Genomic DNA, 24496 nt, shown 5'->3' with positions numbered 1-24496 from the left:
CACTATGTCCTAAAGGTACACATGTAGCAGGGCTCTCAAAAACATGCACTGTAACCTTTGCCTTTTTGCAAACTTTAAATACATCTGACTCTATGTCTGAACCCCCATCAAGGGTGGCTCTATCTCTGAACAATCCACATGACGCCTGGCTCTATGTCTGAACCCCCATCAAGGATGGCTCTATCTCTGAACAATCCACATGACGCCTGGCTCTATGTCTGAACCCCCATCAAGGGTGGCTCTATCTCTGAACAATCCACATGACGCCTGGCTCTATGTCTGAACCCCCATCAAGGGTGGCTCTATCTCTGAACAATCCACATGATGCCTGGCTCTATGTCTGAACCCCCATCAAGGGTGGCTCTATCTCTGAACAATCCACATGACGCCTGGCTCTATGTCTGAACCCCCATCAAGGATGGCTCTATCTCTGAACAATCCACATGACACCTGGCTCTGTCTGAACCCCCATCAAGGGTGGCTCTATCTCTGAACAATCCACATGATGCCTGGCTCTATGTCTGAACCCCCATCAAGGGGGGCTCTATCTCTGAACAATCCACATGACGCCTGGCTCTATGTCTGAACCCCCATCAAGGACGGCTCTATCTCTGAACAATCCACATGACGCCTGGCTCTGTCTGAACCCCCATCAAGGATGGCTCTATCTCTGAACAATCCACACGACGTCTGGCTCTGTGTCTGAACCCCCATCAATACTGGTGCCACCCTTTCTGTGCTTGTGGAAACACTGTGCTGTGTTTGCCTGTGTTGTGCCTGTTCTTGTCTAAGGAAAACTTGAATTCCTGCTGCTGTGTGAGGATAGCCAGCACCGTGCTGGCCTGGCCTGTGCCTGCTCTATGTGTGAGGATAGGTAGTGCTGCTGCTGCCTGGCCTGTGTCTGCTCTATGTGTGAGGCTAGCCAGCAAAGCTGCTGTCTGGTCTATGTCTCTTGTGCGTCTGAGGATAGCCAGTGCAGCTATGGCTTTGTCTGTGCCTGCTCTATGTGTGAGGATAGCCGGCACCGTGGTGGGCTGGTCTGTACCTGCTCTACGTGTGAGGGTAGCCAGCACTGTGGTGTCCTGGTCTGTGCCTGCTTTATGTGTGAGGGTAGCCAGTGCCGCTATGGCCTGGTCTGTGCCTGCTCTATGTGTGAGGGTAGCCAGAGCCACTATGGTCTGGTCTGTGCCTGTTCTATGTGTGAGGCTAGCCAGCACTGCAGCCTGGTCTTTGTTTGGTATATGTGTGAGGGTAGCCAGCGCTGTGGTGGCCTGGTCTCTGCCTGCTCTATGTGTGAGTGTAGCGAGCGCAGCTATGGCCTGGTCTGTGTCAGCTCTATGTGTGAGGGTAGCGAGCGCAGCTATGGCCTGGCCTGTGCCTGCTCTATGCTATGGCCTGGTCTGTGCCTGCTCTATGCTATGGCCTGGTCTGTGCCTGCTCTATTTGTAAGGGTAGCCAGCGTCGCTATGGCCTGGTCTGTGCCTGCTCTATGTGTGAGGGTAGCCAGCTCCATGGTGGCCTGGTTTGTGCCTGCTCTATGTGTGAGTGTAGCGAGCGCAGCTATGGCCTGGTCTGTGTCTGCTCTATGTGTGAGGGTAGCGAGCGCAGCTATGGCCTGGTCTTTGCCTGCTCTATGTGTGAGGGTAGTCAGCACCGCTATGGCCTGGTCTGTGCCTGCTCTAATTGTGAGGGTAGCCAGCGCCGCTATGGCCTGGTCTGTGCCTGCTCTATGTGTGAGGGTAGCCAGCTCCGTGGTGGCCTGGTCTGTGCCTGCTCTATGTGTGAGGCTAGCCAACACCGCTATGGCCTGGTCTGTGCCTCTATGTGTGAGACTAGACAGCACTGCTGCCTGGTCTGTGCCTGCTCTGTGTGTGAGGGTAGCCAGCACCACTATGACCTGGCCTGTGCCTGTTCTCTGTGTGTGAGGGTAGCGAGTGCCACTGTGGCCTGGTCTGTGCCGGCTCTGTGTGTGAGGCTAGCCAGCGCCGCTATGGCCTGGTCTGTGCCTGCTCTATGTGTGAGGGTAGCCAGCGCCGCTATGGCCTGGTCTGTGCCTGCTCTATGTGTGAGGGTAGCCAGCACCACTATGGCCTGGCCTGTGCCTGTTCTCTGTGTGTGAGGCTAGCCAGTGCTGCTATGGCCTGGTCTGTTACTGCTCTATGTGTGAGGGTAGCCAGCGCCACTATGGTCTGGTCTGTGTCTGCTCTATGTGTGAGGCTAGCCAGTGCCGCTATTGCCTTGTCTGTGCCTGTTCTACGTGTGAGGAAAACTTGCATTAATGCTGCCCATGATATGCCATTACTGAGGGATACTGAAGCTTTTACTGCCACAGCCTCTATGTTATCTACACTGTGCGTGTCAAAGAAGCTTGCACTGCTGTTCAGCATCCACTTGCACAGGCAGAGAAGATACATCTTCTGTTATGGAGGAAGGATTGCTCTCATATAGGGCTGATGTACGACTATGTTATTTTGCGAGTCGCAAATTGCGCTCAAATGCGAGTCGCAATTTCCGACTCGCAAAATGTCATGTACAACAGTGTCAGAGACACTGTTTGCGATTCTCAATGGGGTCACAAATTGCATGCTTCATCAATATTCATGAGGCACTCGCAATTTGCGACCCCATTGAGCATGGCTGGCTCTCCCAGGGATGGTGGCCTGCAGGTCTCAGCAGACCTCCATGTCTCGGAATGCTTTGAAATAAAGAATTTTTTTTAAAAAGTGCAGCCCGTTTCCCTAAAAGGAAAACGGGCTGCATTTAAAAAAAACCAAAAAAAAAACCGTTTTTGTTTCATTTTTTAAGGGCATGTAGCGGTCCCTGGGACCACTGCCTGCCCCTAAAAAATATTTACCCCTGCATTTGCAAAGGGGAAGGGGTCCCCTGGGGACCCCTTCCTATTTGCGATTGCATTACCACCCTTTTGAAGAGGGTGGGAAATTGTGAGTGTTTTGTGACCACAATTGCGGTTGCATAACATTCTTACATATGGTAGCGAGTAGCTATTAGGAAGGGACGCCCTTGGAACGCCTCTTCTTAAAAGCGAATCGAAAATCCTATTTAGCGAGTCGCAAATAAATTGTGACTCGCTAAATAGGGTTTGTACATGGCCGAATAGTATTTTGCTTGCGCACACAGTCGCAAACCTGTTTGCGCATGCAAAATAGGGTAGTACATCTGGCCCACTGTGTATTTTGTACCTGGACTGTGTGCACACATTCCCACTACTGCAGCCTCTTGTACACATTCTAGCTGTGTGCAGGAACCTTTGAATGAATGAATGAATTAACGTGTATGGTGTCTCCCCTGCCCCACTTATGCAGCCTCACAAAGGGCTGCATAAGTAGGAGACTGCACATTACAAAATGATTAGGCAGATCTAAATATAAGTGAGAGAATGTACCACTGTCTTACATACTGAAACAGGTAGGACATCAATAATGTTTTTAGAGAGTGCAGTAGAGAAAAGCAGGAGCTAGTGCTTGCAGTTCTCTGGGAACCAAAGGTTAGCTTGGAGTTAAACTTCATCCCAAGTTTCTTGCTGCACCAGTGGGGCCAGAGGAGTCTCCTAATTCCTCCGGCCACCAGACCGACAAATGTTGAATGAGAGCCACCAGATATCAAAATATCTGTTTTATCTAAATTCAGTTTCAGACAACTGTTTTTCATCCAATGAGCAACCTGAGTGAGACAGGCTTTGGAAGCTTTCTCTCTCATTTCCCAATGCTTTATATCTTCTGATGCAGTCCATGATGTTGCTGTTTTGTGGCTGAAACGTGTTGTCTGACTCTCCGAACCACCTGTTCAGGCAGATTTCAGGCCCACTGCCCTTTCTCCATGTGAGTGAAGGCTGCACTGCTGCCACCTGTTGTGTATCTGCATTGTGTGTGTAGAAAGCTTGCACTGCAGCTCAGCTTGTAGTTTGTATTTGTGTGGCTACTTACACTTGAAATTTACTGTTAAATTGTCAAATCTGTGTCTATACTAAATGAAACCTTTTAAGAATCTGTAACGAAATTATCTATTTTTGTTTAGGGGCAGACTGCCAGGTGCTGTACAAAGCTGCCATAAGACAGAAATTTTCAAAAGTGAAGGATTACAACTCCCTACCTGGAGAGTGGGTGGACCTGGAACAACGCTACATAAGGCTACTTATTATAAAGAAACACTGCAACACCACACAGAGAGAGCAGGCCATACTGTCCCGCGGCAATACGCACCTCGAAGTGCTCAAAGGGTTCCAAGATGGCGGAGCAGCCAGAGTACACCTGGAAACCATCTTGGATAAAATCCAGAATGGGCAAGCTCCACTGACCCTGATCCTGCAGGGAGCGGCAGGCATCGGCAAAAGCTACACTCTGAGTAAGATGATGCTGGACTGGGCCTCTGGCCGCCTATATCCGGAAAAGTTTGAATATGTCTTCCACCTGAACCTCAAGGAGCTTAGCATTGAGAAGAGACCCGTCAGCTTGGAAGACCTAATATTGGCCAACTTCAAAGGCCTCCAGCCATCCCTTCAACAAATACTCTCCAGACCGGAGAAGATCCTTTTTCTTTTGGATGGTTTTGATGAGGTGAGGCACCTCTACGACCAGGCTGAGGAGATCGTGTCTGCCAACACGCAAACCCCTTACCCTGCTCCTGTCACTGTGGCCCTACTCCTTACAAGGCAGCTCCTCCCAGAATGCAGTCTTCTGATCACCACAAGGCCATCAGCCTTGGAGAAGCTTGAGGTCTATGTCTGTGCAGACTGTTACCTTGAGGTCCTGGGTTTCCTGGAGGAAGAGAGAAGGGCCTTCTTCTATAACTACTTTCAAGATAACCACTTGGCCTTTGAGGCATACCAAGCCATCCAAGAGAATGTCACTATCTCCACCATGTGCTTTGTGCCCATGGTGTGCTGGATTGTCTGTACGGTTCTGAAAAAGCAGATGGAGATGGGCCATGGCCTGGTCAACATCCAGACCACAACACACATCTTTCTACACTTTACTCAGATCATGCTGCGGCACCATCACAGTGGACTTCCTAGGGGCAGTGCAGAGAGGACATCCATGCAGGACCTTCTGGAAAAAGTTGGATCCTTGGCCCTAAGCGGCATACTAAGACAGCAGGTCATTTTCGAGGCTGAGGATCTGGTTGTGCATAACCTGGAGGCCTCTGAGATCCCATCAACCTTCTTAAATGCTTTGCTTCGGCAGACCGTCACTGTAGAAGCCGTCTACAGCTTTGGGCATGTGACTCTTCAGGAGTTTTTCGCAGCCCTTTATTATTTTTTTGCCAGCCAGAAGGAGCAGTGGGAGAAAGACATCAGCAATTTGCTTGAAGAAGGACTGAAAGCAGAAAATGGCCACTTGATTCTCACCATCCGCTTCCTGTTTGGCTTGAGCAACCACCAGTCCTGGCAAATGTTGTCCCAGCTCACCCAAGATAAGTCATCTTCCTCACGGTTCGTGCCATCCATTCTACATGCCTCGCTGCTCAGCTGGATTCAAAGGGCGGCCCGCTCCCCAAGACTCAGTGACCCCCACTTCCACCTCGAGCTTCTGCATTGCCTCTATGAGGCTCACCAGGAGGACTTAGTGAGGCAGGCCATGGCTGAGCTCGACAACATCCGCTTCATGGTCTTCCCTCTGAAAAGGAATGACTGTATGGCCTTGGCCTACTGCATGCAGTGCTGCAACACCGTGCAGAACCTGTACCTCTTCTGCTGCAGACTGGGGGCGGAAGAGGTGAAGCTGCTGCAACCTGCGTTGAAGAAATGCCAAGTGTTAGAGTAAGTGGAAAGTCGCAAATTCAAAATGATCTAGCAGCTCCCCACATGATGGCTCTGTCTCGTGTTTGCCAACAGAGTCAGTGATGTTACCGTCTTTGACTCTACGCATCAGAAGCCATCTAGTCTACTGCCATTTTAAGCGCAATGTGCAGATGTTGTAAGGGTTCATTTGAGAAACATATGTTCTTTGTTCTCTGTGCACTTCAGAGAAATGAAACTTAAAACTGGAAATTTTCATTGAAAAGACCTTTCTTTGGTGTTTACCCTGACCTCAACTCATCCCTGAAACTTGGCACATTCTTAAAGCCTGACCCTAGTCATGTGTGCCTAAGGCTCACACTTTCCTTACCTTAACCTCAAACTTTAACATGACATTTGCCTAGATTCTAAACCTGACCATGACCCCATCCCTAACCAAAATGTTGACTTTGTCCTTCACCTTATTATCTCATTTTCAATGATGTTCATTTTTCTGTTTACTATTTCTCTAATTTTGTTTTATAATGAAACACTTCATTGAGATGTGTTTTCTCCAAAAGCAACTGGGCGCAAATCTTATGAACAGAGATGGGCAAAATGTTGAACTTTACCTTCATAGTCAAAGTCTGACTTCAACCACTGTGGGAGTGAGACTCTCTAGAAGCCCACCAGTACAGGGGTTCGCCCTTCCGCGTACTCAAGTCCTTGGAATAACAAATAGAGATTGGCACGAATCTGTAATATCAAGAAAGTATTTTATTATCACTCATGAGTGGTACTGCATCGACACAGAGCCCTCAGGCAATGTATGCGGTAGTACATGGAGCACAGAAACCAAGGTGTTTATATACTGTATTAGTTGCAGTGTAAGCATAGAAGCTCAAAAAGAGGCGGTGCAAGTATACACAGGAATAGTTATTCACATATAAGGACTAACACAAAATACTTAGTCAACAAAGTAGGAGGAGCAACAGAGTTGCTGACATTAGTTAAAATAGCCTGACGGTTACTCTAAGAGCAAGTGCATTCTAGCAGCTACAGGCCTTTCTGAGCATGCGCAGTGCCCTGGCTCAGTGCTGAAGGAGTTAACTATAGATGATGACTCACGTGAAATAGAGAAGCAGGCAACAGTGAAGACAGGGAAGCACATGGCCAGCACACGGCTAACTGAAATGGCTGCCACAAACAAAATGGCTTCAGCTCATGCTAACAGCGATTTCGGTCGATTCCCACACCACAGCAAACTGAGGAGATATGCCGCCTGGCCTCCTCGTAGCCCATTTGGTGCATGGCTATAGCTGTGCAACAGGTAGTTTCTGCAGCCAGGAGCCCCATCCAGAAAAAAGGTATCTCTTTGCAGGTATTGCATAGTGAACAGCTCCAGCCATGTTCGATGGAGACAATATTGGCCACCGAGTGCAGGCAATTTACCAGCTGAAATTTAGGGCTGCCCATATTCCTGAACAGTGGCAGGAAACAACAATTTTTTGGCAGCTGCGCACTGGCAACTCCCCACTTCTGCAAGACACGCCCCATAGACAGAGTTACAGCGGAGGGGACTGCACGTGCTGGATACCAAGCACTTCACCCAACACCGCTTAAATGCCTGACCAGCAGCAGGATGGTACTCCTGCTACGCCACCGGATATTGAAAGCATTATCTTTGTTTAAAAAAGCTTTGCAAGTTTTGAAAGTTTGCAAAGAAAGTCTTTGTACCCACCTGAAAACGATTCCAACTCAGATCTAGATTCTGCCTCAGCCCTACTCTGCTTTGTCTAGCATGGTCTGTGAGGCAATGCCAACCAGGCTTGCCATTGCCCCAATGAAGCAGTCCAGAGTGCTAGAGTGTATGCCTCAACAAAACTACTGCTCTGCCTCACAATACATCTCTGCAGACCTGAGTTGCAGAGGGCAATGTTCTTATGATGTCCTGCCAACATTCATCCAGTGATGCTACTGAATGCCACCTACAACCCAACTGGTCCAATCCAGAACACCCTGCAAAGAAAGGTCTCTGCATCGTAGAAGAGAAAGGCTCTGTATTCCTGTGTAGAGTGTTGATTCATTGCCCCCAGCTACCCTGAATGTAAAAGAAGGAAGGGGAATCAAAGTATCACTAGGTACCTGGGGTATTAAAGTATTTATAAACACAATGGTCCCTAATACGTGAGATGACAAAAGTTACAAGGCACTTATTGGGTTAAAGTGACAAAAAGTGCTTCATTCTCTTTGTAAGTGCGATAGACACTAAACAATAGCACAGCCCGTTCGATTCAAATAGCACAACGTAAATAGGGTCGATGTTATAAATCAATGGTGTTTCGGTCCTTTAACGCTATGTGGGATCATCATCAGGACTCTGAGAATGTCTTGTTGCCAGGGACCTTGAGAATCGGAGTTCCGGGAGAAGAGTTGCCTGCCCACCATACACATTGGAGCCAATGGGGCAAGACCCCTTTGCTAAGCTATCTGTGTAATTTTTATTTTTCCTAAGCTATCCACCTGCCTTGTCCAATTTTACCTGTGGATTTCTCCATCACATACAGGCATTATTCCTGACGCTTTCTGTTTCCTGGGGAGCATTTCTCCCCACTATTTCTAGTGGGGTTTATGCTTCCCCCTTGGGCTCGACATTCTCAGAGGCTTGATGGTGATCCCGCATTGCGCTAAGGGATCGAAATGCTGTTGACTTATCCCACGGATCCCAATTTACATTGCAGTGTTTGAATCAAACGGGCCGTGTTCTTGTTTCCATGATACACATGTTGATCACTTTATTCACTAGTGCGTATCACACTAAAAAGAGCACCAAGCATGTTTTTGTCACTTGCCCCCTTCGTAAATCTATGTCCATATATATGTTTCATTAAATAAAGAATGTTGTTAATTGCGTTTATCGTCTCATGTATTAGGGACCACTGTGATTAGACATACCCAGATACCCTGAAAGCAGAACTCTAGAAGGAACACATATGTACCACAGTCCACCTTAGGAAACATTCTCTCTCCACAAAACAATCCAGACTCCTTCCTGAAGGACTTGAAGTGAAAGTCTCTAAGCCCTGTTCAAATCCATTGATCTATCAAGCACCACTGAAAGAGAAGGACTGTGCCTCAGAACTTTCATGGGGGGGGGGGGGGTGATCTGTAGCCCCTGACAATCAATGCCATGCAACCAGTAGCCCAGGGAGGCATAGGATTAAATATAGGTTTCCATACAGCAGCCCTTTCCATCCCTCCTGTATGTGAGAATGATTCACTTTTCATAGTTCTCTCTCACAGACTGGAGTTTAGTGACCTCCCGGATGCTGCCCGAAAAGACGTCTGCTCCAGCCTTTCTGACCGACAGACAATGACGAGCATCCTCCTTACGAGCCTCACCAATCCCGCTGGTGTGAAGGAGAGCGTCTTCAGGTGCAAAGCGATAGAGGGTCCTGGGGAGTGCAGGTAAGTGTTCTACCCTCCCTTCAGAAGAATGACAGACCAGACCAAAGAGCTATCTCAGTACATTTACAACATGAATCTCCTAATATATGAAACTCAATCTCCAAGCATAAGGCAGCCCCATCCATTGACCACATGGTCTCTCCTGATCCCATTAGTAGTAAAAAAAGGAATCAAATGAACACGTTTCCCGCCCTGAGAGCGGCTTGTGCTGAGCAGTGACCATACAGGAAGTAGCATATACCCTATTTTGGATCTATAAGTGATATATTGTTCCTAGAGGAACACTGTGGCATTTGTTTCAGTTTTACATAGCACACACTTGGCCTGAGGGCATTAGAGGGTTTAACATTAGAACCAAATGTTACACATTTTCTTAGGCATGGGGAGATGAAGTGATTTGACCACAATCACAGGATATTGAGCCATGTCCGGGATGCAAACCAGGCTTCCCAGTTCCATAATTGGCAGCTCTAGTCTGTAGCCCACATCTCCTCTCCATTGGGGGAGGACGTTAGAGCTGACTGTATCACCATATTTGGTCTGCCAGGTTTGAATCGCTGGTCCTTGTAAGTGACACTATTATTTCTATGAAATCCAAGAGTAGTTATGCCTTGAGCAAATGTCACTGAAGCATCCAATGCAAGTATGAAGTGTAAGACTAGTGTCACCTTCACCTGCAGCCATAGCTCAGGCTACTCCCTGACACCACAAACAAGGCCAAGGTACACTTCAGTCAAGACCACTTCAAGCTCCTGTCCTCCAGGCTATAACTTCCTGCCAAAATCTTCTCCAAGTGCTTGCTTGAGGTGAGGCCATGACATATATCCATACCAACACGACTGCTTGGCGAGGGCAGCTTCAGTACAGGGGACGGGGTTGGATGTTTACGCATCATTAGACATGTTGAAGGCATGGAGTCTTTCCAGACATTAAAAATGACCTTACTTGAAGCTGTGAGATGAGATAGGTTTTGGAAACCAGATTCCACAGGAAAGCCGAGGTGGTGAGGTCTTGAAACCGAACAACGCAATGCCTTCTTTAGGTGTTTTAATAACTCTGTCATAGTATAGGGGTAGAGTATAGAATATGGGGTGACCCGTAAATGTAAATGTAAATTTGATACTTGTATAGCGCACTACTCACCCGCAAGGGTCTCAAGGCGCTTGTACGAATACCGCTGTGGAACCCATCCTGGCTTTCCCTGTGAGGCGTCCACTCCTGGGCACCCCCAAGGTGGAGGCCAGACATCCTTAGCGTTGTGGGGGCCGTTGTGGAGATTAAGCAAGCTATTGCCCAGAGTTGCAGAGTGGGACTCCATGATTGGAATAGGCACCGAGGCGAGAATTATCAGGTCCGTGGAATTTTTGAGCCCAAGACCCGCCGAGGCGGGGAATTGAACCCTGGTCCCGGGCTAGACCTCTGCATCAGGGTCTGCCACTCTAATCATTGAGCCACACTTCTCCACTAAACCCGGGTAAGTAACGGTACAAAAGAAAAGGTCACAGTGGACAAATGTTTTTCAAATTTCTGTACATGGAGATAACTTCCAATGCATTAAATAGTTCAAACGTCACTATAAAAACAGATGTTTTTATGATGAAGAATTAAATCGCATATAAATCATCTGTTTTTATAGTGACGTTTGAACTGTTTAATGCATTGGAAGTTATCTCTATGTACAGAAATTTGAAAAACATTTGTCCACTGTGACCTTTTCTTTTGTACCATAGTATGGGGGTAAGCGGCCCTCTCTGAGAACTATTATCCTACAGCCATTTTGCTGACTAAATGTGGGGGTGTAGGAAACCGGTTTCTGACCACGGATGAAAATGTTGTTCTGGCATCAAAACTCAAACCACCTCTCGGGTAGTGAGGAAACTCAAGCCACTTGATGGTACGCAAACCAGTTCAGGACCCGGAGTTTAAAAACCAGCAGAGTCAAAGGTTTTTTTTTTTAGATATACAGCACACCTCAACAAACTCACTGACAATAGTCAAGGGTCATTGAAAGAAGAAATACATCACATAAATGGACAGGAGCTTAGAGCAAGGATTCTGGCGGTTACATTATTCCTAGTCATACTAAACTCCACCAATACAACAGAAAGCACCGGCCCAACAACGCATCTAACACAACAAAACATCAGCAAGACAACACAACAACATAACAAAATAACACAACATGATAACAGAATGCAAGACCATACCAACACACAAAAACACATCACAGCAATTAAACTGCAACACAGTACATCAACACAACAGTACAACCAAAAACAAATACAGCCTGAAACCACACTAGAGCACAACACAGCACAACAATAATGAAAAACAACAGTAGTACAATTGGGTTGTGTTGTTCTGCTGTTATGTGCTGTGCCATATTGTGATTTGTTTCGTGGTTTGATTGAGTTGTATTGCTCATGTTTTGTCTTGTCTTATGGTATGGTGTGTTATTCTGTTGTGTAATTGTCTAGTTTAGGGTGGTATTGTTTTGTTTTCATTGTACTTCTTTGCGGTTGTTTTTTCATTGTGGTGATGTTTTTTTGTACTGTGTTCTGTTTCTGTGTTTTAGTTGTGTTGTTGCTCTATTGTTTTATTGTGGGGTTGTGGTGTGTTACTGTAGTTCTCTGTTATTATTTTTGTGTCATTTTGTTTCTATGCTCTGTTGTTGCGTTGTTAGGTAGCATTCTTTACAGACGTCAATGCTGCTACATTTCTGGCCAAAGGCACTATATTGCATTACAGTTCGAATGAAAACCAAACATTACCACTGTTAAAGGTGGTAAAATACCACCACTCCTGCTCTACGACTTTAAGGGCAGTAAGTACTCTAAAAGCACTCTGCAAACTATGCTTTGAAGTAGCCCTCCAGTGTAAAAACAGCTATGGACTGTCCCTGGGTTTATGAAAGAATTCTTTAAGATCTATTTTTCAGCAACTAGGCATTACAGCAATTGCAGAAGCCCATGTGATTTGCATGAAGGACATTTCCAAGGTCAACTTTTTGGGAGAAGGGGCGCAGCACAGACCACTGACCATTTTTATAGTGTGAAAAAGACAGCTTTATTGAAACAGGTGGACATCACAACTTCTTCCTGGACAATCCGCCTTACAAAACGAAAACATCGCTGTACATCAAATGAACTATCCAATATCCTACCCCCAACCCTATCTCCGGGGGCTGACCTCCCTGTGGTTGGCTGCCCCCCAAACCCTCAGTTGCATGGGTGCTGTCTAGCTGAAGCAGCAATAAGAATTAAGAGAAGTGCAAAGTGGGTATATGAGTTAGTTAAGTTTAAAGTTTATTGAAGAAAAAATTGTAGCCTACAAAGGAAGTAACATCGTATAGGAGAAATCACAACACAATGAATACTATAAATCTAAAACAGACAAAAAACCTACTAGTGATAAATGGAAAAGAAAAGAGAGGGGATGGGGGGAGGAAAATCCAGTATAAATAAAAAGTACTATCAGAACCTGAGACTCTATTGCATATACAAGAACTGTAGTAAATATACTGTAATCATAAATTCATTAGATACAATACTGAAAAAAAAAAAGGAGTAACATCAAAGTATACACTTAGAACTAAGCTTAAAAAGACAATAGAAGATGACTTCATCCGGAGTATTAACTGTAGTGGCGGAAGCAGTAGCTATATTAGTTGGGTAAGTGGATAAAGGGAGCCATAAAACATCTCTTTAATAGATAAGGATATAGGAGAAACATTACTTGTGTCCAGTCTATGATGAAAACAAACAGCATTCCACCAAGCTTTGAAGGTAACTTTATCAACTTGTTTCCAGTTGCAAGTTATTAAATGAAGGGCTATGGCTAATAATAAGTCAATTAAAGAGGGCTTGGGAGTTGGATGAGACCAAGAAGGGGATAAGGAGCCTAAAAAGATGTTAGATAGGGAAAAAGGGATTTGGGTATTGAAAATTTTATTAATTTGGGATCAAACTAGGAACCAAAAACGGGAGAGAGAGGGGCAGTCAAAGAGCATATGTTTTAAATCAGCTGAAGTCATTTCGAATGACCAACATGCCGAAGAATAGTCTGCAGAAAAAGAAGCTAACTTCAAAGGAGTTAGAAGGAGGCGTTTGTAAACAAAATAAAGAGTCTGAGAAGTATTCGCTGCCCTAGATGTCTTATGAATTTTTAACCATAATTTATCCCAAAATGGGATAGTCCAACATTCCGCAAGATGCTTTTCCCAAGCCAATTCAGCCTTCCCCTTGGTTCTATCAGAAGAGAAAAACAAATTTATATATAAAGAGGAAGCTGATGTATTAGTAGATAAAAAAGGAAAAAGACTGGAGCATTTGGAAGGGATATTAGGACTAGGCGGTAAGGAAAGAAGATATTGTAAGAGAGGTGGAAGGAGAGAATCATATTGAGATTTACATGAAGGGGGTAAAGAAAATTGTAATTGAAGCTCAGAGAAGGATAGCGGAGTATTATTAGATACTAATTGTGAAATCCAAAGTAAACCTTTGAGTCTCCAAGACTTCCAATAAATAGTACGGCCCTTGATACGTAATAAGTGATTATGCCAGATAGGTTGCAGATCTAACAAAGAAGATGAGGGGCACGAGGACGGAAGAAGTGGTATTAATATTTTACGTGTATGAGAGATAACTTGAGAGCGAAAAGAAGGAATAGTATTAGTAAAAGCAAGAGATTCATTAAAGTGAAAAGGAGCTATAAAGTATTTTTCAATATTCAACCAAATAGGAGGATGAACACAGTGATCCGGAGAAAGCCAACGGGAGGATTGTCTAAGAGAAAAAGCATAATGATAGGATTTAAAGTCAGGAAATTTGAGACCACCAGAGTTTTTGTCAGCCTTAAGGGCGTTGAGAGCTATTCGAGGAGTCTTATTTTTCCAAAGAAATTTATTTAACAGAGAATCAATTTTTTTAAAGCAAAAACCAGGAATATGAACTGGGATCATAGACAAAAGATAGAGAATTAACGGCGAAAGCATCATCTTAATAGAGTCCATGCATTCCCACCAGGAAAGAACAAGTGAATGCCATCGGTCAATAGAAATAGATACATTTTTAGTAAGATTATCAAAGTTTTGTTTTAAGGTTTCTGGGATGGTAGGAGAGAACCATAGACCTAAACATTTTATTTTAGAGGTTTTCCAGGAGAAGCCAGTGGAGACAAAATCCTGTTTAAGACAGAGAACATTTAATGGAAGAACCTCACATTTATCCGAGTTAAGGTGATATCTGGAGAGTTGAGAAAAAGTATCAACTTGAGAAAGAAAGGCTGGAAGAGAAGTAGAAGGATTTGAGCAGTATAGAAGGATGTCATCAGCATAAACAGACATTTTAACATGAGTAGTGGCAAGGTTAAAACCAGTAATTCTATCATCCAACCTAATTTTCGTTAAGAAGGGTTCTAATGCGATTATAAATAAAAGAGGAAATAAAGGGCAACCTTGACGAACACCTCTGAAAAGAGGAAAATATTCTGAGGATTTCCCATTAACAAAAATAGAGGCCTTAGGACCAGAGTAAAGTAAAGAAATAAGAGAAATCAAATTAGTAGGGAACCCGATCCATCGAAGTGCGTGACACCTAAAATCCCAACCGATCCTATCAAATGCCTTTTCAGCATCCAATGCTATCGCAGCAATGGGGTAGTCGAGAGAAGAGGACTTACTTAAAATGTTAAAGGCGACTCTGGAATTATCTGAAGATAAACGACCTTTGATAAATCCTGATTGTTGTGGGCCAATAAGGTTCAGCAGAATGGGATCAATACGAAGAGCAAGTATTTTGCCAAAAATCTTATAGTCTAAATTAACTAGGGAGATTGGGCGATAATTTTTACAAAAAGCAGGATCTTTGTTCTCCTTGGGAATTAAACAGATCACGGCTTCTTGAAAAGTTCCTGAAGAGGAACCATGCTTGACACAAGACTTATAGAGCAATAGAAGATGGGGGAGTAATAAGGACGCGAAGTGAGCATAAAATTCAATAGTAAACCCATCGGGACCAGGTGCTTTACCTCTTTTCAGTACGGATACAGCATGTTTAATCTCAGCTAAAGTGATGTCCGCTTCTAATAAGGAAAAGTCAGTTTCATATGGGGGAGGGGAATTTATTGATTGGAAGAAAGAGGAAAGTGCATCTGAAGTTGATGCTATGGTGTATACAATTTTTTGTAAAATGAATCAAATTCATTTAGAATATCATTATCTTTAAATAGCAAATCTCCTACATTATTACATATGGATTCTATTTTAGTCCTTTCATGACGGATTTTTAAATAATTTGCAAGAAGTTTGCCCATCTTATTCTGGCCACCATAATAACAGGCGCTACTTTTAAAGAGATAAGAGGATGTGGCTTCTGTAGTAGATTTATTAAAAGAGGTTTTTGCTTCAATAAGATTTTTTAACGAAGCTTCAGAATTAGAGCGATAATAACAATATTCAAGTTGTTTAATCTTGGCTAGTAACTGAGAATTTTTGGCTTCAAAAAACTTTTTTTCTTGAAACAAAATTTATGATAAATCCTCTGGCTGCAGCTTTAAAAGAATCCCAAATCATCACAGGAGAAGAGTCCGGAGTGGAATTAATAGAAAAGAATTCAGAAGCAAAAGAGCTGAATTGGCCTGTGAAATTAGGGTCTGATAATAATGTGCTATTAAAACGCCATCTACCGGCATTAGGGGAAAAGGGCAGCAGATCAAAATCCACAAAAACTGGAGCATGGTCTGATATGAGGATAGAACCAATTTCAGAATGAGAGACAAGTTGAGACAAAAGTTTACTGAAAAAGAGATCATCTATTCTAGATTGAGAACTGTGAGGAGAAGAATAGAAAGTATATTCATGTAAATCTGGATTACAAAGTCTCCAGATGTCAATTAAAGCTTTACGACGTATGGCAGAGGTGAATTGTGAGTGCATCTTGGAATTGGAGAATTTTACAGATGAGTGTCTATCTAGTATAGGGTCTAGAACCTGGTTACAGTCACCTCCAAAGATGACATAATCGTCATCTAACAGAAGAAGTTTGTCAGATATCTGAGTTCAAAATGTATTATCAACATTAACAGGTGCATAAACATTAAATAAAACTAAGGGTATTTGATCAATAAGTAATTTAACAATTACCCAAAGACCATCAGGATCGTTTTCCTGATGTACAATTGAAAATGTATGTTTTTTATGACATAAAATCGATGAACCATTCTTCTTTCCTAAAGCTGGGGAAGAAAAAACATGACCCACCCAACTTCTTTTCAGCTTAGCTGTTTCAGCATCTGCTAGGTGAGTTTCTTGAATTAGAGCAATATCAGTATTCAATCTAGATAGATGGGTTAACACACGTTGTCTTTTGATGGGATTATTAACTCCTTTAACGTTTCAAGTTACAACTCTAAAGGTAAACCATTAAAAAGAACATGCACAAATATAATAAAAACAGTTGAATAATATCGATTAAACAGAATATGAACAGTCAATATACAAACAGTTTAAGAATTCAGATCCTTATTACCTGTGAGAAAGAAAACAGGGAAGAAAAGAATGTGAAATAGACTCAGGATGAAGGAGAAGAAAAAGATATGTATAAAAGGAGAGTTGACAAAAGAAGTATTGTATAATGTAGAGATGAAGATATCGTAAAAGAAAAAGGGGAGAAAGAAGGTAGAGGGAGAGAAAGAAAACAATTGAGAGAGAAAAGAACAAAGATCAAGATGTGATTAAATATTAACAAAAAGCGAAGAAAGGAAAATGGAAAGAAAGAGAAGAAAAAAGAGTTGGAGAAAAAAGGACAGGGATAAAGGAGACATTGAACAGGAAAACAAAACAAGTCAAACAATCAATGATACAAAATAATGTCAAAAAGACATACTACAAAAAGACAAACGTGGGGATGGAGGAGCCACATTGGGAAGGTAGCACGTCGAAACGGAGGACTCCAAGAGGACGCAGCAAGGCAAAGCGCCTCCAGGCGAAGACATCATAAACAACAACAAAGGATCTCTGAACCGCACCTGATAAAAGTAAAAGAGAACAAAACCATTAAGAGGATGATTCACAACGCACTAAATACAATAGGAGAGGGGGCATAGACAAAGAACAACAAACCGTTATAAAACGAGTCAAAACTATAAGCAAGGAGTGTCCATGGATTCATCCCTGTGTGAGTTCAAAAATTGTTGAAGAAGTGCCGGATCCTCATAGTTTGTTGTTTTATTGTTATGGGTTACTTTGAAAAGGCAAGGGTGAAATAATCCATATCGGGCATTCAGGGCACGTAGGGCAGGTCTCATATCCAGAAACTGTTTGCGTCGGTCTGCAGTAGCCTTAGCATAAGCGTGAGCAAAAAAGAGATTTGAGCCATTCCAAGTAATTTTCCATTTCTGTTTGGCCGCCTGAATAACTTTTATGAGATCAGTATATTCTAGAAAGTACAGGATGACTCCTCTGGGTTTCGTGGAAGAGGCAGAAGAATTAGATAAGCGGGATACTAGACCCAAACGATGAGCTCACTGAATAGTCAATGGAGGAGAGGTAGGAAGACCCAAAAGCGTTGGCAAGAAAGATTGAAAGAAGGATATAGGATGCGACCCTTTAAGACCTTCCGCCAGACCGTAAATACGTAGGTTATTGCGCCTGTTACGATTTTCCAAATTCTCAACCTGCTGCCTGAGTAATTGTATTTCTTTATGTATACCGGGAACCTGGTCTGAGACTACCTGCACTGAAGTCACTCTTCTTTCAAGATCCGTAACTCGTTGCTCGGTGTGTGACCAGTTGTCCTCAAGTCTTTGAAGTCGGGTATTTGTTTCAGCCATATATGGTTTGAGTGAACGTATTTCCTCAAGCAAAAGATCCATGGACACAGAAAAGGCAGAATTGGTAGGGGAAGGAGGGTTTGGTTTTACTCGTTTTCCCGATGTGGAGGGAATTTTGGAGTTGGGTTTATTGCTCGAGCGTGAAGTAGCAGCAGATGCGCCTTTTATTCCAACAGGGCCATTAAGATTTTCCTCCATGTTATCCTGTAGCACTCTAAAAGGATTAATATAGGGGCGTGGCCAAGATGGCGGGGTGAGCGGACGCTTCCTCCCATAGCTCCTCCGGCCCGGCCAGGCTAGAGCCCTTTTCTTATGCTTTTCTCCCCCCGCTGAGGCTCAGCGCGGGAGAGGAGCGTGGCGGAGCATCAGGGGTGCACATTGGTGCTGTTTTGGTTCGGATCGCCTCGGGGGAAGCCCCCCAACAGTTCGATCAAGTTTAAGGAACGACGGCGAGCCTGAGGGGCGGAGCGCAGTGGAGTGCTGTCCGGGCGCCTCGGCTGGGCCTGGTGCTGAAAGTTGCGATTCGGAGGGGATCTGGCCCGCCGCTCGACGGAGGTTGAAGGAGCCTTGCGGGAGGGGACCCGACGGTGCGGACGGCCTAGGACGGGGGCCTTGGCACTCGGACTTGTGCCGGTGACGCTTCGCACTGCGGGGGCCCCTAACCCCTAGCCGAGGTACGGCGGACTCCTGGGCCCCTGTGTGTGACGGACTGGGGCCGGCGGTGGAGCCTATTTGACTGTGGTGCATTTCGGGGGCCCCGGTGGTGTCGTCGGGCCTGGTCGTTCTGCCCCGCTCCGCCCTGCCGCCATCTTGTCCCCGAGGGAGCGGTGGTGGTGGCCTTTGCCGGAGCCCTTGCTGCTGGATGTGTGGGACCCCCGCTGCTGCTGGGCTGACTTTCGGAGGGATGTGCCGGTGAGACCCCCCCCACTGCGGCTCCCTTTGCTGTTTCGAATGGGCTCCCGCGGCTGACGGCGACCGGACTGGGCCGCCATTTTGTCACCTGTGACGCAGCGACTTCGCTTGTGGGGGACACCCACGTCGAGTGCCTGCCGGTGGCTGGGCATCTCTGGGGCGCCTGGACCTGTGCCCGACTGCGGAGCTGGCGATGTCTGGAAGAGGCAGCTCGAAGAAGGGGGACCGTACCCTGCCGGACATGCTTGGCAGGGCCCAGCACTTGCGGGACAGAACGCAGCCCTCGCCGGGGTCCTCCCGGGCCCCGGCGGATGTGACTGGGGGGGAGCCACCCGTCACGAGGACCTTCATGGAGGAACTGTTTAGCTCCCTCAGGGAGGACTTCCAGACACTGAAGTGGGAGGTGGCTAGCGAGGTCCGAGAGGTGCGCAGGGAGGTGGAGGGCCTTGGCGAGCGCGTTGAAGCGGCGGAGACGGAGGCCCAACATCGAGCGGAGGAGATAGTCCATCTTCAACAGGACGTTCTCCGCCTCCGGGAGCAGTGTGTGGAGCTCCAGGCCCACTCTGAGGACCTTGAGAACAGATCTCGGAGGAACAACATTCGAGTGCGTGGTGTGCCGACTGCGGAAGAGGGGTCCGATCTGGGGGGCTACCTGAGGGCCCTGTTCCGAGAGATCCTGGGGGAAGCTGCAGGCTTCCCCATCAGCATCGATAGGGCACATAGGGACGGCCGGCAGCGCCAGTCATCGGCACCTCCACCGGACATTCTGGCCTTCCTGCCCGACTTCCCACTGAAGGAACGCATCATGGCTGAGGCCCGCAGGAAACAGCCCCTGACTTTCAGAGATCGACCGGTGGCGCTTTACCAGGACCTCTCCGCCATCACGCTGCAGAAACGCAGGTCCTTTAGGATTGCCACTGACTTTTTGCGCGAACATGAGACGCCGTACTCCTGGGGTCACCCCTTCCGCCTGATTTTTCGGTGGAACGGGGTGCTACACCAGCTACGCTCCTTGCAAGACATTTGTGGTGTCCTGGGGCTCACGGCGTCGGAGGAGGAAGGAGCTACGCCGTCGTGGAGGTCTTCGGAGAGACGGAACCGGCGGAGGTCAGCGAGGCGACGCTCAGTGGCCAGCGTGGGGCGTCCTGACTCCCCTACCATTAGGGCGGACATGGCCGACGCTCTGAGGGCGGCGGCCGGGGACTCAGCCGGCTCCACTGGCGTGGCCTTGACGGCCTAACACTCACTCCGGGGGGAGATGTCTTTAGCTTCCTTACATGCTTGGTACGGGGCGGGGGGGTCGGGGGGGAGCGGATGGAGGTGAGTGGCTGGACGTCCACTTCGGTTTTTTTCTACGGACTTGCCCGTCTTGGGGCTTGACTGAGACAATGGGGTGTTTGAGGTTGCGGGTGGCTAGTTGCCAGGGTTGTGTTTTGGGTGGGTGGTGGGGTTGTTTTGGGGTTGGGAAGGTCCCGTCCGATGTTGTCCATGCCCGCCTTGTTTTGGCTTGTCCTGCGCGGCTGCCCCGCGCGCCCCACCCATTGTTCCCCTGCCCATTGCACGGCGCTCCCGATCCCCGTGAGGAATGCCGGGCCTAAAGGTAGTGACCCTTAATGTTCAGGGTCTGAATAACCCTGTGAAGCGCAGAGCGATTCTATCTTTGCTGGAAGGGACGCAGGCGGACATTTGCCTTTTGCAGGAGACCCACTTATTGCCCCGGGATTGCCATAGGCTGCGTTCTGCTAGGTTCCCCACCCAGTTCTTCTCCTCGGCAGCGAACAAGACGGCGGGGGTAACCATTCTTCTAGCGAGCTCCTTTCGGGGGGAGGTTTTGTACAAGTGTGCTGAACAGAAGGGGAGGCTCCTTGCGTATCGCATGCGCCTGGGAGGCATAGCATTTACGGTCGGCTCCGTTTATAGCCCAAACGACCACCAAGAGCGCTTCCTAGATTCCGTGTTGGTGGATGTCACTGCTTCCCCCGACCGCCATGTTATCTTGGGGGGAGACCTTAACATTGTCTTCGATTCCGTGATGGACAGATCAGCGCAGCGTTTCCCGCAGACGGGGGAACTGTCCCAGGCTGGGAGGGCCCGGATTGCGGAAATGGACTTGCACGACCTCTGGCGCTCCATGCACCCCACGGATAGGGACTACTCTTATTTTTCGCACGCACACCGAACCTACTCACGGCTGGACTACCTTCTGGTGAGTGGACCGCTGCGTGCCGCTGCCACGGCAGCGGACATCGGGGTCCTGACCCTGTCTGACCACTCCCCAGTCACCGGCGTTTTCCAGTGGCCGGCGGCCTCCCCCTCTCGGGGGGTGTGGCGCCTCCGGGATACCCTTTTACACAAGAAGTCGGTGGTGCAACGCATCGGGGAGGTCATACAGGACTATCTCACCCACAATAACAATACTGACACCTCGCAGGCGACACAGTGGGCGGCGTTGAAGGCCGTCCTCCGGGGGGAATTTATCTCTATCTCCGCAGCTGAAAATAGGGAGCGGCAACAGAAGAGGGATGAGCTGACAGCTCAGGTCCGGGAGCTTGAGCAGGTCCACCGCCGCACGGGGGCGCCAAGGGTGTGGAGGCAGTTGAAGGCTGCGAGGAAGCTCCTGTCGGCTCTGGATCTTGACAGGGCGGAGTATGCCGCCTTGCGCTTGAAACATGCCTACTACACTGGGGGGGACAAATGCGGCAAACTCCTAGCACACCGGCTCCGGGTCACGCAACAGCGTAGCGTGGTGAAAGAATTGGTGGGCACGGACGGGGGGGTTGTCTCTGGGGACGCGGAGGTAGCGGAATCTTTCCGCGGCTTCTACGAGGCGCTGTATGCTGAGGAGCCCTCCTCGCCGCGGGATGCCGAAGGCTATTTGGAGTCGGTGACCCTTCCGGTGATGGATCCGGCTCAGGTGGACCACCTGGAGCGGGATATCCATGTTGAGGAAGTGATTTCCGCTATAGCGAGGCTGAAGCATGGTAAGGCCCCGGGCCCGGACGGGTACACGTCGCTATTTTACAAGACTTTTTGCTCGGCCGTGGCCCCTGTCCTTACTCGGCTATTTAATTCCTTCTCCGAGCCGGGAGCCATTCCACCGGATCTCTTGAGGGCAACGGTCGCGGTAATCCCGAAACCTGGGAAGGACCGGACCCTCTGCGGTTCGTACCGACCCATCTCGCTTTTAAACGTCGACCTCAAGTTGTATACGGGGATTCTAGCGTCCAGGCTGGGTCCACACCTCCCCGGACTGGTGGAGGCGGACCAGGCTGGTTTTGTACCCGGCAGACAGACGGTTGACAACACCAAGCGGGTGACGCATGTTCTGGAGAAGGCCTCGAGGATCTCGGGGGAGCGGATGTTGCTGTCCGTTGATGCGGAGAAGGCCTTCGACAGAGTTCACTGGCCGTATCTTGAGCTGGTCCTCAAGAAATTGGGAATCGGCGATAAGTTCCGCACCATGGTATTTAACTGCTATAAGCATCCCTCAGCGTCGGTGCGGGTCAACGGGTGTAGCTCCGGTGGATTTGCTATCGAACGCGGTACGCGGCAGGGCTGCCCCCTCTCGCCGCTCCTGTTTGCCCTCTACATGGAGCCGTTTGCTCAGCGGATTCGCAATAATCCGGATGCTGTTGGGGTCCGGATGGGCCAGTATGTCCACACCGTCAGTCTCTACGCGGACGATGTCCTGTTGACCCTGGACGACCCTAGGAGGTCGTTGCCTGCTTGCCTCCGGGAACTGGACGCCTTTGCGGATGTGGCCGGCTTCAAAATGAATATGAGCAAGTCGATGGCGTTAGACGTGTCCCTGGCTGCGGATACCAGGAGGGACCTTCAGCGGCTCTTCCCTATGCAGTGGTCCTCGTCCACGGTGCCGTACCTGGGGATTCTGCTGGCGCCCACATTAACGGAGATGGTTACGGCCAATTATGCCTCCCTCAGCAGGAAGATCAAGGATGAGCTTGGCCGCTGGAGCAAGGGCCTGCTGTCCTGGCTGGGGCGAATCGCGGCGGTTAAGATGACGGTGTTGCCCCAGATACTATATCTTTTCCGGGCCCTCCCGCTCCAGCCCCCGGTGGGCTGGATACGACAAATGCAGGCTGACATCTACCGCTTTGTCTGGCAGGGCCGCAAGCCACGCATGAAGAGGGTCCTCTCCACGCTTGCTCCGGAGGCGGGGGGGCTCGGCATTCCGGACCTCCGTAAGTACTTTCAGGCGGCACAGCTACGCTATCTGGTGGAGTGGAGCAGGTGGGAGTCCGATAAACATTGGCTCTTTCAAGACCAGGCAGTGGCGGGCCGCACCCTACAAGAGGTTCCATTCCTGCGCCGCGCGCATCGCCCCCCTAATCTTTACGCTTCCTTTGTTACGCGGGTCCCCCTGCGTGTGTGGGACGCGGTCTGTGAGGCTCGGGGCCTCACCACCTTCCCTTCGCCGCTCACGCCCATAGTGGGCAACCCGGACTTCTCCCCAGGGATGGAGCCGGGGGTTTTCTCCCACTGGGTGCAGGCAGGCTGCAGGGCACTCTTCCAGATCTATGGCCCGGACGGAGTGGTTCCTTTTCAGCAACTCCGCCAGGAGTTCGGCCTGACGGAATTGGACAGATTGCGCTATATGCAGGTCCGGCATTGGGCCCTCCAGCCCCAGGTGCGTGCCACCGCCGCCCGTCAAATTACACCGTATGAGAGGTGGCTGGCTACTCGGACCTCCGACGCTAAGCTAATTACCGATCTGTACAAGTACCTACAGCCCCCGCCGTTTCACTATTACAACCCGGGGAGGGAGCGCTGGCACAGGGAATTGGGTAGGACACTCAGCCACAAGGAATGGGACAAAATAGCGTATCGGGCGCGGCACTCTGCATACCACACGGGCCTTACGGAGACTTTTACTAAGGTGTCCACATACTGGTACTACACCCCGGAGAGACTGTATGAAATGCATAAACACACTGACAAGGGGTGCTGGCGGGGTTGCGGGCAGGACGGTACCCTCACACACATTCTTTGGGATTGCCCGGTGCTGACCGCCTACTGGAAGGAAGTTTTGGACGAGGTGGATAAGCACTTTGGAATAGAGCTGCCGCGCCTCCCGGCGTACGCCCTGCTGGGCCTCCCCAATGACCTAATGTACCCACTAAAGTCCCGCAGGGGTAGGCAGATCGCGATTGCGCTGGGGTCTGCGGTTCAGAACATTCTTATCCACTGGCGCACAACCACCGTCCCCTCCATCACGGGTTGGTTGCATAGGCTCTGGCATGTGCTGGGGATGGAGAAGCTGTCGCTCACGGTTGCGGGGGAGATAGACCAATTTGAAGAGCTGTGGCAACCCTTTTTAGCGCTGCTGTCCACTGAATTCCGGGAGCTCACCTGCCCGAGGTATCTTTGGCTGCTCAGGTTAACGCCGCCGGTGACCCCGGCGGACTAGCTTACATGTGAGACGGGGACCTCCCGGGGGGGGGGGGGGGGGGGGTGCGGGGCTTCTTGGTGAGGATTAATCTGGTGCGGGACCATAGGACGGGGGGGGTGGGGTGTTGGTTTTTCGTTGCTGGG

The 24496-nt window shown here is 48.3% G+C and overlaps 1 protein-coding gene across 1 annotated transcript in view; it reads left to right on the top strand.

Moving 5' to 3' along the window:
* The window catches only part of LOC146797022 (NACHT, LRR and PYD domains-containing protein 3-like), a 164856-nt gene that overhangs the window by 72700 nt on the left and 67660 nt on the right, over positions 1–24496 (top strand). Inside the window, exons 4-5 of the mRNA XM_085629613.1 lie at positions 4036–5776; positions 9038–9202. Of these exons, the coding sequence (XP_085485739.1) occupies positions 4036–5776; positions 9038–9202 (1906 nt within the window). The remainder of the gene's footprint in view (positions 1–4035; positions 5777–9037; positions 9203–24496) is intronic.

Source organism: Triturus cristatus, chromosome 10, assembly GCF_964204655.1.
Source record: "Triturus cristatus chromosome 10, aTriCri1.1, whole genome shotgun sequence".
In the NCBI taxonomy this organism is placed as follows: Eukaryota; Metazoa; Chordata; class Amphibia; order Caudata; family Salamandridae; genus Triturus; species Triturus cristatus.
Note: the sequence above shows the minus strand (reverse complement) of the source record. Positions and strands in the feature narration are given on the sequence as shown.